The sequence below is a fragment of the Cotesia typhae genome, unplaced genomic scaffold (assembly GCF_013202065.1).
Source record: "Cotesia typhae breed Kobodo isofemale line unplaced genomic scaffold, CoteBio_Ctyphae contig_5, whole genome shotgun sequence".
In the NCBI taxonomy this organism is placed as follows: Eukaryota; Metazoa; Arthropoda; class Insecta; order Hymenoptera; family Braconidae; genus Cotesia; species Cotesia typhae.
Window position 1 is genome coordinate 11,776,215 of NW_027423757.1, and position 16,055 is coordinate 11,792,269.

The 16,055-nt window shown below is 27.4% G+C and overlaps 1 protein-coding gene across 1 annotated transcript; it reads left to right on the forward strand.

Annotated features, from left to right (window-relative positions):
- The first annotated feature begins 62 nt into the window (after positions 1-62).
- LOC141530426 (cilia- and flagella-associated protein 58) lies at positions 63-9,221 on the forward strand. Its single transcript, XM_074247508.1, has 11 exons — positions 63-95; positions 1,501-1,587; positions 1,993-2,121; positions 2,293-2,525; positions 3,420-3,696; positions 4,128-4,360; positions 4,927-5,338; positions 5,458-5,728; positions 6,483-6,997; positions 7,923-8,147; positions 8,264-9,221. The coding sequence occupies exons 1-11, from the start codon at positions 63-65 to the stop codon at positions 8,531-8,533; spliced, it is 2,685 nt and encodes an 894-aa protein (XP_074103609.1). The 3' UTR covers positions 8,534-9,221.
- Positions 9,222-16,055: the final 6,834 nt, after the last annotated feature.

Genomic DNA, 16,055 nt, shown 5'->3' on the forward strand with positions numbered 1-16,055 from the left:
TTTATATTGAAGTATATTGTGAATAACTTACCGAGCGGAATCGATCATTCATCGCTGGAACAATGGAGATGGAAATGAACGCTGAAATGGAGAGAGTAAATTTACTTTTAATTATTCATTGTTTTAATAAAAAAATAATAAATGCTACCCTTGATATGAATTTTTATAATTAACTCACCGTTGGATCAATTATTATTTTACTGGATAATTTTTTTTGCACGTCCTAGAGCTTTGGATAATTGAATAATGTCATGACGTTAATGTTTGGCTTCCTAAAGTTAATAACCTTTTATGTTTTGGGTATTCCCAAGTCTTTTTCATTGGTCCATTAGCCTCCCCTTCATGGATTTCGATGAAAGATTAAATTCCGAGTGAATAGTTTTAGTGTAAAGCAAGTTACGGGCCTTTATAAATTTAGTTTATAACTAAACTAGCAAGCTTGTCTGGTGCCTTTTGTTTTGGCTGGTTTGACAGTTAATTTCCTTCAATTATCTGCAAGAAAATTTGATTTTGAAAATTATTTTACAATTTTTTTAATTAATTAATTTTAGTTTAAAAAATCAGAAAACAAAATTAACATGTAGATATTTTTAAAAATTAAATAGACAATTTTTTATGGTACTGAAGTTAGATTTCAGCTGTCAATTTTTAAAATTTTTATAATAAATTAATTACAATAAAAAAATGCTTCTAAAAATTTTCACTTATAATTTTTATTATTAAAAGAATAAGCAAAATTTTATAGCCAGTGCCACAAAAAAATAGAAATGAAAATAAAATTAATTTAATAAAAAATTAATTTGATATATAATTAAGAAATGACCTTTTATCTTGTAAAATATTGACATTTTTAAAGATCTAAACTCATCCCGACATTACACTCATCAAGACCTTTCATTTGAGTACCCACATCAATTTTTCATATATTTACATATATTATATATATGTATATATGAAAAATATATAAAAAATGCATGTGGGTACTCAAATGAAAGCTCTTGATGAGTGTAACATCGGGATGAGCTTATATATTCAAAAACGTCAATATTATATAAATATATGAAAAATTAGCCGACTTTTAAAAATTACTAGAATTTTTTTTTTACTGAAAAAATGGTTACAAAAAAGAAAAAAAAATATTAATTGTAAAAAAACTGGAAAAACAAGGCGTGAAATTTTTAAAAAATTTTTTTTAGTTCTAATTTAATAATTAAAAGAAAATTAAAAAATTAAAAACGTCGGCTAACTTTAGTATTATTACTGAATTTAGCAGTCAATTTTTTTAATTTTTATAAAAAATAAATTACAACAAAAACAATGGTTCTAAAAATTTCCATTAACAATTTTTTTTAAATCCACTAAATTAATTTTAATATTTTTTTCAATAAAAACAAAAAATTTATTTTTAACTTCGACATTATTAAAAAAATGTCTAAAAAAAAGATCTATGATTAGTAAGCCAAAAAAGTAAAATATATTAACATAAATATTTATTTACAGGAAGACGGAAGCGAAAGTGGTGAACCATCGGCTGCAGGAAGTTCTGCAGGAAGCATTTATTGTACTTTAGAACGCGACTACGCTCGAGTAAGAATAATCATGACAAATATTTCTCGGAGAATAAATGATAAACACAAACGACACGAAAAGGAATTAATGTATTAAATATTATAATTACGCCTATGATAAATGACCGTTCATTAATATAGATATTGCTGGGATAGGAGTTTGTGAAATCTTAAGTAATGTATAATACGTGAGGGGCAAGAAAAATGTTTGCTCCACTTCTCGACTTCTTAAGCTCCGTTTAGTCATATTTTTTTTTCTCTATTTTTTTATTTTAATATTTTAATATTTTTATTTTTATTTTTATTTTTATTTTTAATAGCTTGCCTTTTTCTCAAGTCTATATCCAATTTAATAGGCATTCGATCAATACTATTCCCTTGAATAATTTCCTCTTTTCGTTCTGTCCCACACATATACATTCAGCTGGTGAACGAAATGAAGAACAATGAAACGCTGGCAGCCTATGAAACAGAGTACACACGGCTTTTTGAAACTCTGTACAAATGCCGTCGGGATGAGGAGGAATTACTCGATAATTTTCGACAACTTCAGGTAAATTACTGTAATATAAGTGTTTGTTTAAAATCGAGAGTCAAAACACCGATAAATTATATTTTAATGATCACAGCTCGAGTGCCAGGGCGTTGAGAGATCAATTAATGCTTTTTTACAGTCAAGGATTAATTTAAAAGGATAAAATAATTGATCTGTTCTGTTCAATAGGAGGATTTGGTGAATAAAACAAACAAAATCGATGAACTTGAGAAAACACTAGAGGAGAACGAATTCACGATAGCTAAATTAAATGAGAAAATAGTTCAAGTTTCAAAGCTCGCTGATACGGCACATACCCGAGAACAAAACGCCCAAGAGACTATCGAAAATTTACGGATTGCAATCAATAAATTAAATCGCGAAATTGAACAGAAGAATAAAAAGTTTGATATTGACGATGAGTTAGTCATTTTTATTTCATTTATTTATTTTATTTATATATTTATTTTACTTCTGGGGTGGATTCTACGGAGGTACATGACACCTGTGCATAGAAAAGCAGACCACAAAAGTATAATAATATTTAATGGTATTTACGTAAAGTTATACAAACATTAGCTAATGCAATGTACAAAGTACAAAGTTTTCCGACAATAATTTGCAATGCAATATAATAACCTATTTTATACTTCAATATAGATCTAATCCACTTTCCAAAATTCTTGCTTAATAACTTTAGTAAATATTTACAAGTAGGGTCAATCATTTTGATTTTTATTTTTCTTTTGATTTTATTGATCCATTTTTTTTTAAATACATAAAAAAATTTTAAATTAAAAAAAAAATTAATTGTTACAATTTTTACAAATTTTCAAAAAAAATTTTTGAATTTTTTAGAAAATTGTAATATTTAACTTGTTTTTTTTATGTACTTTTCAAAAAAAAAAAAAAAATAAATAAAAAAAAAGAAAAAATAGAAATTTTATCCAAAAACATAAGAGCCAAAATTTTTGTCAACTTTTTAAGGCAAAAATCAAGAGCTTTAAGATTATTGGGAAGTAGATTAAAATAGTTAATTGCCACAAAAATTTACAATAAGTTTTATCGTATTATATGCGCCACAAGCAATAATGCCATACTTTAAAACACTTTCAAAATCTATTTATATATATATATATATATATATATATATATAGATATATTTTTTTTTTTTCAATTAAAATATTTAATTAATTGTTTATTAAGAAGATAAAATACTTTTTTTTTTTTATTTTTTTAAGTTTGCAAAGTAATAAGAATAAGCAAATGAAAAATAAATGAAATTATTATTTCTATTATTATTATTATTATTACAGCGGTGAAGTTGCTAAACAAAATGAAAACTCGGCTATTGAAAAAGAACGACTGACAAACGAAATAGAAACTTTGAAACAAAGTATAAAAAGCAAGTCTATGTACATTGAAGAACTGGAGAAAAAAACGAGTGAGGTAGACAATCAAATAAGCAAGATGCAGGAAAACATGGAAGTTCAGATGAATGAAATATCGAAAGAACGGTTGGTTCGCGAAAGACTTGAGAGAGAAATAATAGAACTTGAGGAAGAGCTCAAGATAAAAGCCAACCTATTGCAGGTAGTATTATTCACGGATTATGTTGAATTGTAACCATTGATTTAGCACTTTCTCAGAGAATAATTCTTTGAATTTTAATGAAATGTTTTAAAGCTAATTGAAGCTCGGTAGTAGCTTGCTAGCTTCGAGAGTGCTTATGAAAATGTAACAAATAATTGCCTTTGACTTTACAAATATTATTTTAACGAGTTTTCGTCAGTATGATGTAAGTTAAAAGGGATTTTATTTTCGAGATCATATTTTGAATTTCATGAGATTCTATTTGAATTTTTAAAAAGATTATTTTCTTTATATTTAATATCATTTTTTATTTTGGAAAATTCAAGTTATTTCTTAAGGGCAGATAATTGATTGATTTACATGATTTTTTTTTTTTTTTTTTTTTTTTATACTACTGGCTACTTCGAGTTTATGAAGATAGATACTTTCAGGCTGCAAATACTTTGGTGAAAAACTCGGCCAGCAATGTCAGTCGCATTGAAAATCTCCTGAGGGAGCAACGAGTGGCTAACGAAAAATTGCGCAAGGAAGTGAGCAAATTGATGACCGGGAGAATAAACCTGCAAACGGAATTGAGTAATTCGAATAAGCGGGTCAAAGAAATTGAAAGAGTATTGGTTGAGAAGGCAAATGAATACAAACTTTCAGTTCAGGAAATTAAAAGGTATGGTCGCTAAACTATTATTGTAAATTAGCTTTTATTTTAGGTGGTTTATTTTGTTCGATGGTAAAGTGCAATCTCCGTTTAATTCTTTATTTTACGCACTAAAAAAATTATTATTATTATTATTATTTAATAATGACAAGGCAGTTGCCAAATAGTTATTGCAAAATTTTGTGGCCAGTGACATTTTTAAAGATCTAAGCTCATCCTGACATTGCACTCATCGAAAGCTTTCATTTGAGTACCCACATCAATTTTTCATATATTTTATATATTTATATATATTATATATATGTATATATGAAAAATATATGAAAAATGCATGTGTGTACTCAAATGAAAGCTCTTGATGAGTGTAACATCGGGATGAGCTTATATCTTTAAAAATTTCAATAGTTCACGAGATACAAGGTAATTTAGATTTATTTAAACCTAGAAAAAATTTTTAAAAATTATTTACTTGATCCAATTAAATTTTTTTTTAGTACGGGGGAAAAATTATCACTTGTAATACAATCTATAAAGTTTAATGATAATGATAATAATATAAATGTGTGTGTAAATAGATTGCAGGAAGAAGTGTCCAAGAGTAAAGCCGAGAATGATTGGAGCGTCAGCAAATACACTAAGATCGATAAGGAACGCGCTAAAATGGAAAAGGATCTCGAGCACGTAAAAGTTGCTTTGAAAAACTCCGAGATCCATTTAAGTTCATGCCAGCGTCAAATAACCGAGGAAAAAAAGTCTGTTGACTTGGCCGTACGGGAAAAGAACGTTGTGATTAAAAATCTTGAAAATCTAAAAGACACACTAGAAAAAACTCACGCTGAGATTAGTGTATTGGAATTGAGTAAACGGAAACTCGAGGACGAGCTCCAAGAGGCACTACATGTTAATTGTTCTTTGAATAAAAAAATTGAGGCTCTTGAAAAAGATAGGGACAAGTATTGTCAACAAGTTGCTCAAGTACAGCACCAGGTGATTCAGATTTTTCTTAATACTTTTTTTTTTTTTTTTTATACTATATTATGTTGTAAAATACTCGCGCTTTTTTCTCCGGGTAATTAATTGCCTGTTTATTTGTTTTTAAAAATCAGCTTGATGAATCGGAGAATCTGGTGAAGGAAAAAGAGACTGAGGTGGTGAATTATTCAAAGGAGCTGGGGGAAATTAAGAAAAAATTTCGACATCAGCAGAATTTATTTGAGAGCACCCGAGCCGAAAAAAATATGTGTAATAAAAATTTGACTGTTAAAAAAGAGGAAATCAACGAACTGAGAGACAAATTGAAGCTCATGGTTCACCAAATAGAGCAGTTGAAGGAGGAGCTCGCAATTAAGGAAAGTAGTATAGCCAAGGGAGAGTTTTGTGAGTGATTAATTTTCGTCATACTCGGAATTTAGTGATAACTCTACTGAGAAAATAGAGACGACTAGAGAATATAGAATTAATAGAATCAAGGGGGATACAAAAAAAATTATTTTTATCATTCTAAATCACAAGTTATGTGTTTGAGTATAAAAGTTATATCGTTAAGTTCGATAAAGTTTACTAGCGACCTAGCAGCCACTATTTGACTAATAAAATTTTGATTTATTAAATAATTACTTTTGTTAAATTGCGCGGTACTTTCTTAACTATTGAAGTTTTTAAAGATATAAGCTCATCCCGAAGTTACACTCATCGAGACCTTTTATTTAAGTACCCACATGCAATTTTGATATATTTTTCATATATATATATATATATATATATATATATATATATATATATATATATATATATATATATATATATATATATATATATAAATATATGAAAAATTGATGTGGGTACTCAAATAAAAGGTCTCGATGAGTGTAACTTCGGGATGAGCTTATATATTTAAAAACGTCGATATTATATACATATATATAAATATATGAAAAATTAGCCGACTTCTAAAAATTAAAAAAAATTTTTTTTACCGAAAAAATGGTTACAAAAAAATAAAAAAAAAATTTCAATTATAAAAAACTAGAAAAATTTTTTAGTTATAATTTAATAATTAAAAAAAATCAATACTGGCCATAAAATTTTGCTTATTCTCTTAATAATATAAATTATATTGATTTTATTTTAGGTCTGAGGAAAGCTGAAAAAGAAAAAGAAGCTGCGAGAATTGAGTTGCAATCGGCGCAAAAAAATATATCGAATTTACGTAAAACACTGGAGGACAATAAAATAAATGAGAAACAGTTACGAGAGAGCGTTAAAACTGCTGATGCGGATGTTAGTCGTTTGAAAAAAGATATTGACAACATTATGAACGAGCGAGATGTTTTGGGCACGCAGCTTGTTCGTCGAAATGACGAATTAAATTTACAATCCAGAAAAATAAAACTTTTGCACCAGACACTGAGCAAAGGCGAGGCCGAGTACTCACAAAGGCTCGAGGATATCAGATTAGTAAAATTAGAAATAAATAAATTGCGAGGTGAAAAAGTGTTGTTAGTTAAGAGTCTGAACAACACGAGTGATTTGCGTCATGAAATTTTACACTTGAATCGCGATATGACACGAGAACGGCTCAAAGTCGTGGCACTTGAAGAAGAACTACAGAACCCGTTGAATATTCATCGCTGGAGAAAACTTGAAGTAAAAATAATCGTTTCGTGTCTGCTCATTTCATTATTCTATTATTAATTTATTTTTAATGCCTTCGTCTTGTTATTTTCATCACTGTCAGCTTTGACATTATTTTACTACTTTACTATTCATTTATTCCTTTTATCGTTCGCCAATTATATAATTATTATAATTAATGTTTAATAAGGTATTAGTCAAACTCGATGCCAAACTGCAATTATTGAATTCTTAATTTATAATTGGTTTTATCATTTTAATGAGCTGTTTGCTTCTATTGTCGCGTTTAACCCAGATTACAGTAAATTCATTAATTTACATTTTTATTTTTACAATTACAAACGATTGCATTAAAAATTAAATTAATTTAATTTACTTTTTAATTTTTATTCAATCTTTTAAAAAAAAAAAATAACAACTCTGCAGTAATAAATAAATTCGATTTAAATAAATAAAAAAACGAACATTAAAAAAAAAATTGATTATTTAGAAAAATTTTCAAAAAAATTTTTAAATTTTAAAAAAATTGTGATATTAAACTTTTTCGTTTTTTTATTTATTTAAAAAAAAATATATATATATATATATATCCAAAACATTAAAAAAAAAATAAAATAGAAATTTTATCCAAAAACATTCGAGCCAAAATTTTTTCCAACTCTTAAAAGCAAAAATTTTTATTTTAATCTAAATATTTAAATTAATTTTTAATTTTTAATTTAATCTAAAAATTAGTAATAAAAAAATTTTTTAAATATTAATTTTTTACCTAAATATGGCCAAAAATAGAATGAACTTCACTTGTAAATAATTACTTTTTAATTTTTATTCAATCATTAAAAAAAAAATAACAGCTCTACGTTCAGTAATAAAAAGCTCGATAAATATTGTAAAATAATATAAAGCTCTTTATTTAATAATTATTTAACTTTTTCAGGGATCGGATCCAACAACAATGGAGCTATTAAAAAAGATCCAAATCCTGCAGAAACGTTTACTTAAAATGAATCAACTCGTGATATCAAAAAGCAATAAGATAAAGGAAATTGAAAAATTGTACATGGAGTTAAGACAAATTCTTGCGAAGCAGCCAGCCCCGCAATCAATATCTAATCTCGTTAAGGCTAGAGAGGCTCTGCGAGAAAGAGGCAAGCAGATGAAGGTACTAAAACTTGTGTATTGATTTACAAATATTTAATTAAAAAAAAAAAAAAAAAAAAAAAAATTAATTATTTCTTTAAGAACAAACAAAATGAAAATGATTATTTTTTAATACAGAGCCTAACTGCAGAGCTGAACATGTGGGAGTCCCGAACGAATGAGTATAAATACGAAGTAGAGAGGCTGAATAAAGAACTGCGAGAACTAAAGGCCAAGTACTTAGCATTGAAGCGGAAAAGCTCGTCGAAGTTATTGAAAAGCAGCTGCGGAACTATCATAAGCGATTCGCCGCGATCATCAGCTTCACCGGCTAATAAAAAAAAATACTGCGGAGGCGGATTTACTATGCTCGTCGCGCCGTCACAAAATTATTATAGCTTAGAATAATCAATTGTCGCTAAATAAATTATTTCACGCGATGTTTAATTTAATTGAATTAAATTAAATTAATTAACAAGCCTCGTAATAGAATCAACGGGTACTCTGTAACATGATCAATAAGCGCATCCATGTATTAATTCAATGAAAGTATACTTGATATATTGTAGATATATATGTCCGGTTATACTCTGTCCAGGTATATATTTATAATTAATAGGAGATAGCGAAAATTGTTCCATCGCATACAAAACTGTTTGTGCCATATCGCTGTCATTGTCATTACAGAGTACTCTGCGTTGGCTGTACGACTATGTACCAACGGTTGAACAATTATTATCGGGAACTTGGTTATTAATCGTTTAACCACCACAATTGGTCCGTGCATAGTCATGCATTATTGTCCTCATGTCTATCATAAATACTAAATAACGTATTTACTCTTTTGCTCTACTAATAATACATTAACTGATGATTTTCATTATTGTCTAGTTAATAATATGTTTAACGTATTAGGCCGATCGTCAATAATTTAATCTTCCCGAATATTAGATACAAACTAACAAATATAAAATATAAAGAACGCGTGCCGTTTTAAATTTTATTTTGTGTTTTGATAAAACACTTTTTATTTATTGTGTATTTATGTGTACACTTTGGTAACACAAAATTTGGAGAAAAATTAATATAAAAATTGTAAAAGAAGAAAAAGTATTTACGAAATTATTAATATTTTATAAAATATCAAGACTTGAAAAATCGATGTGAAAAATTTTTATAAAAAATTGAATTTTCTGTAAACATTTTTTTTTTTAAACAAATGTTTTAAAAATAAATACTTAATTTTAATAGGATTATAAATAAATCCGTTAACGATGTCACAATGAATCAATCGTTAAACCCTTTTTTTGTCACTTTAAATTTAGATTTTTATTTTTGACTTTAACCCTTAAAATGTTGACAAAAAAAAATCTGTTAAAATTTTTATAAATATCTTGGTGAGTAAATTTTTTTTTAACCCAATATTTATTTTATAAAATTAATTAGTTTTTTTTTTTTTTTGTTCACAGGTTTGCATATTTTGTGAGATATTAAAAAAAAAATCCAATATTTTTTAAAATCTACAAAAGCGCCGACAAAAATTTAATTTTTAATTGTACTATGCATGAATTTATTAATTGAATTATTTAAAAATTAAAGTTACAAACTCAATGTGGATTATTATTCCATTGAATTTGAAATTTATGAAATATTAAAACATGACAGAAGGTAAAGCGGAATAATACTTTTATAATATTCCTGTAAGATATTGTATAATCGGATTAATCTCTGATAAAATAACTGTAAGACGGTTAAAAAGATTAAAATAGTACGTGAACTTAATCTAAATATAAATCTCTAACAAATGGTTGTGTATTTTCCAGGTGTAGTAAAACTCTCAAGTTTTTTATCGGAACTTTCGGTAGAAACTCGGAACTTAAAGTCTACTACACTACAAATTAGCATTAACGACGCTTCATTCGGATGCTGATGCTCCAGAGCCGGTGTTGTCGCAGGCAAAAGGGCGACAAATTGCATAATTCCGCGGTTGAGCTTTAAAATTAAACTTGGAACTTTTCACCTCGATTTTCACCAGCATTTCCGCGGCTTAAACACTAAATGTTTCACTTCTTGTCTATCTACTACTTTCTTAACTATTACGACGGTAGACTCAGCTCGGGATACTCCAGGCGGTTCTTCAGATTCGCTTCTATATTCCTTCAACAACTCGAGGCATGATTATTCTCAGTTATTCAATTTCGGTGATGGGAATAAATTTACTAACTTCAATGCACTACTTAGCAGTGATAACTCAAGACAGTTTAAGTTAACCTTCTGTTTTTTTTTTTTTTTTAAACTATCATTTAACATTAATAATTAATTAATTAAAAATTATCAACACCATTTCACAGCAATTTAAAATTCAACATTATAGCAATTACACTGATAGAATAATTTATTAATAATTATTAATTTAATTTATTTAAAGACAATTATTTAATTTAATAAATATCTTTTAACAGTTAATAAATATTTTGGAGAGTGAATTTGTTTTTCTTGCAATGTCAGATGATATTACCAAATTCTATCACAGCTCATAATTATCTTTTATATTTTTAAATATTAAAAAAAATTTATTTATTTAGTGAATTGAATTATTATCATATATTTTGGCAATAGAGTTATAAAAAGTGTCAAAAAAAAATTGCTATTTTTGCTTTTTATTTAAAATAAATATTTATTAACAGTTCAGCTGCCCAATTTTAAAATACAGTAACAAACATTTAAAAAATTTTATTAATTTTTCTTATTAAAAAAAAAGTTTTCCCGCCAAATTGATGAAAAATTTGTATTGTGAATAAAAAAATACTTGAAATTAAGGTCTAAATCAGGTATAAAAATTTTGCAGTTACTGTATTTTAAAATTGGGCAGCCGAGTTAATAAATTACTTATTAACATTTAATAAATAATTTATTAACTATTAATAAATATTTTTTAAATTCTATGATGTTAAAAAATAATTTATTAACATTTAATAAAGCTAATTAAATATAAACAAATCCTTCTATCAGTGTAGAATAATAAAATAGTGAAGACATGTTGAACGTGTAATTAATCTATTAAACAATAATTTAACGTTGACTAGCTCGCGATAAAGTGAGTAAATAACAGCGAATATTATTAATAGAGTTAAGCACGCTTGTGACTTAATTAAATGCATTTTCATGATAGCCGATAATTTTTTACGCAGTATCGCTCGGTTGTCTTATATAATTTGTAAAAGCTGATCACCGACACGCGATACTCTCGTAAAAATTAAACTTTATAGTAGCGAAGCTGAGAGCCGGGAGCCGGGAGCCGGGAGCCGATAGCCGATAGCCGATAGCCAGGTTGTATCCTACATCCTACGTTCTAGAGGAGTACGCCAGCAATCTACTCGAGGTTCACGTACAGCAAGTACCAACAGTAGTTCCGTATATCGATCCCAGGAGTAGAGGACGATCAATCGTGCATCAGGAGTCAGAAGTTACCTTACTTGTCTCGGTATAAGATCTATATTCCATTTTACCATACAAATTGTTCCAGCTTGTGCCTCGATACTGTTAACTGTTCTCTATCTATGCAGGTATCTCAAGATCTCCCCAGTTAACTGTTCTGTGTTCAAGAGTCTTACCACCCCAATCAATCATTCCTAAAGGTGAAATTCATTAAGAAAGTTAATTGCGTACATTACTATATCCGTGTGATATAACGCCGACAACAAATTGTTACAAACGATACGTATTACCCTCTGCCCTGGATACGCAGCCCCGGTCTTGTGTAATCATGTGGGCTCAAACCCTAGGCCCTTTATGGGGAAAGAACTTTCCGAATATCAGGCATTAACGTTTACGCTCTAATTTTTTTCTAAATATCTATTAAGATTATTAAAATTAAGTTAACTGACATTCAAAAATTTTTTTTTTAATTTTATTTGTAAAAAATTATAAATGAAATTAAAAAAAAAAAAATTATTGTTCTAATTTAATAAATTAAGCAAAATCAAAAATATTGGCTTTTTATAAATAAAAAATTTAATTTGAAAAACTATAAGTGCAATTTTTTAATTTTAATTTCTGAAAATATAATAAATAAATAATTTATTAAATTAACTAACTTAACTTAACTTTTGTCAATTTTGTTTTGCCATAACTTATTTATAAAAATTATTAAATATCTGCTAAATAAATTTAAATTTAAATTTAATAAATAAAGCAAAATTTTAAAAATTTCACCTTTTTAAAAAAAAAAAATTTCATTTGTAAAAACTTTTAAAAACTACTTATTAAAATTTCTACATGTCAATTTTTTTTGTTTGCCATAATTTAATTGTAAAAATTATAAAATACCTGCTAAATAAATTTAGCAAATACAGCAAAATCAAAAAATGAAAAACGTCGATTAACATTAAACACAATCAAATGCCGAACATCCAAAAAACCACCACTGGTTATTATTAATTCAATCACTCACACAATCTTACAATGACACGCTCGGAGCAATCTCAAAAGAACAAAGGTAACTCCGATTATAGCCTATTTTTATCATTAATTTTGAATTATAAATGTAAACAGTAAACTTACCCTCTGTTATTCTTTTAGCCTTCGCAGGATCCAATCCTGGATGCCCTCGAGTCAATTATTATTTTGAGTGGGTGAAATATTTAATAAAAAAAATCCCGAACCTAAAACAGGAATAATTATGCTTTATCAGTTTTTATAATTCAGGTATTAAAAGCGGTTGTATAAATAAAAAATAATACCAAATAATAACTGATGATAATAATAAAATAATAGGAAAAAACGTGACATTTAAGTGCAGAGCGGTTCCGTTGCATGTTTATCAATTCAAAGTCTCCTGGCAATCTGAATTATTTCATGGAAAAGCAAAGAACTGCACACAATGAGAGCCATTAAAGTGGCATTGTATCGCGGAATTAAGCACCTTCACTGGAACCATTAAATAATATTGTAAAACAAAGATCCCAACAGTTAAACATTTATGTTTTGTAGGGCGGTTGGATACGTTGTTTCTGAATGTATATATATTTATATGAGTGAGTAGATATATATATATATATATATATATATATATATATATATATATATATATATATATATATATATATATATATATATAAACAAATGTGTGTATAAACGTATACAGTAAAATGGTTTTACGGATAGGGCAATAATTTGGCGGTGTGGCGCTTGCGCTGCAAGCCAAGTCCGGGTCAACGACAAGTAACGTCGTCCCAGTCTAGTCGGATGACGGACGTTAGAGGAAGACGTTTAGCCACCCGGGTCACACCTCACTCGAGTCTCACCACCGAATTTCAAACTTGTCAATTTTAAACAGCTGATTTAATAATTATTTTTTTTTTTTGGAAAATAAAATTATCAGCTGTCAAAAATTTTAAAAAAGCTTCTTTTTTTTTTTTTTTTTTGATAATTAAAATCTTCAGTGAGTAGAAGTACATGTAGTTTAAATTGTCAGTGACAAGTGTTTGACGTGAGTTTATATTTTTTAAGTTGCCAAAAAAATTTTTTTTTAATTTCACTTGAGCGCAATTGTGTTTAATTGACGTTAAATATTAAGCGGGAATTTTTCTTTAGCTTCCTCTTTGGGAGATTGAAAATTAAACGCGGTAATGGAGTGTTTTTTATTTTTTTATAAATAAATGAAGGACTGACGGGTAAAAAAATAATAGAATGACAGTTTAAAGTGAATTGTTTCTGGGTTGAAAAAATAAAATTTTAAAAAATAGAAGAGAAAAATGGGAAAAAAAATATTTAATTGAATTGAATTGAAGTAAATGCCAAAAGTGTGAAGTAACAATCAGTAACCGCAAACAATCACAAACATTAAATGTATATCAAACGAATAACCGCAACGCAAATTTAATTTTAATTTCAATCAGCTGCTAAAACTTTATCTAAAATTTTAAAAAAAAAAAAAAAAAAAAAAAAAAAAAGTTGGGTAAGTATTTTATTTTAGATTTTTTATAATTACCTTTTTAACTTAATTTTAATTGGTATATAATTTAATCTTATTTACTAAGTTATAATTTATGTATAGGAAAATTATTTTTTTTATGACATTGAAGTGAGCAATCTTGACAATTTTTTTTTTTAACAAATAAATTTATTAAAATTTCTACATGAAATGTTTTTTTTACCATAATTTTATTATGAAAATTAAGTTAACTGACGTCTAAATATTTTTAGAATTTTTTTTTATTGAAAAAATTGTTACAAAATAATAAAAAAAAATGTTCATTTGTAAAAAAATAAAAAAAAATTGTAAATGGAATTTTTTAAAAATATTTTTTAGTTCTAATTTAATAAATTAAAAATTTATTTGTTAAAAAAATGATTAAATACCTGTTAAAGTAATTAAAATTTTTTATTTTTAAGTTAAAGCGGTTTAGGAGTTTTACTTTATCTCCCAATATTGAATAGCAACTTAAACCACACATTGATATTATATGCCGAAAAAGGAAAAGTGTGTAACCGTTAAATATGATATCAAAAAAGAACTTTTTTTCCCCTCCGGGTGTAAAGCGTCAACTTTAGCCCCGCTGCGCTAAACAAAGTTTCCGCTTTACACCTTCGTCAGGGAAAAAAATAGTATACACTCCTCGGGAAGTAAATAAGAAAGCCTCAGATCACATGTTTGTTGACCTCGGCTTCGCCTCGGCCAACAATTACATGTGATCTGAGACATTTCTTACTTTACTTCCCTCGGTGTGTAATATACTATATCAGTTATTTTTTTGGAAGGATATGAGGAGCAGAATATGACCGTAATAAATTTTGTTTTATAAAGATGGATGGAGATACTTGAAAGTTTAAAAAAAAAATTCAAGGTGAAAAATAAGGAACAGAATAGTTTACATCGATAGAAAGCATCCGCGGCTTAAATCCACTAGACTCTGTTCCGTCATCTGGAAAGGAATGTTGCAAATGAAATAGAATCAATTCCATATCAAAAAGCAACGCGAATCATAGTCATATAGACGTATTGTCGGAAATAGTTGTATCAATAGTGCACGGCACTAACTTTATATTTGCACATATTGCTCGGGTGAATATTATTTGTGTACATAAAATACAGAAGCAAATGTCGACTGTTTTTTCCGATTGCTACTAAAAATAATTTAATACTTTAATAAAAAAAAAATTACAGTATTCATTTCAAACGAGGGAGCTCACCCGAGTTACTTGGAACTTAGGACACACTATTCTGGATTTATATAACTGGGTTAAATTACTCTGTTTTAATTAAAATTCGGAGCAAGTGGATGATCATGATTGGCAGTAAATTACCGAGCTGACCACCACCAGCAAGTCGGACTTTTTTTTTTTTGGTTAATTATTGTCAATGTCAATCTTTAAAATTTTGCCGATTGGCTGGTTGATTGATCACTCATTAGCTAACCGGATTACTGGGAGCTTTAAAAGCTTTAAAATAATGTCAGTTATGTTGTCAAACGAGACTGAAATATTCTGAAAATTGCAGAGCAATGGATAGGGGAACGTAAATCTTTTTTTTTACGATGCTTTGAATTATTACTTTTTTATTGTCGACCAAAGAAGGGATGAAAGAAATTCTTTTTCGTTTTGATATATTGGAAATTTTTTAACTGCTAAATAATTCAAACAATGTTTTAGAAAGAAGAAATATTAATTTTTAAAAATATTAATTTTTATTAAATTCGACAAGAGCTTTATCCCCGGAGAACAATAAAAGTTGCTTTAATTCAAATTCAACATGTAAAATTTATCGATATTCTATTTTGAATTTGAGAAGAATATAAATACATTAGGTGTCACGATGGAAAATTATTTTATGGGTATTAATGCAGTGTATTATATGCGGTAATAAATTATTATATCATAATTAGCCCAGATGAAAATTGTTTAATGTAGTAATAAATAATAGACAGGA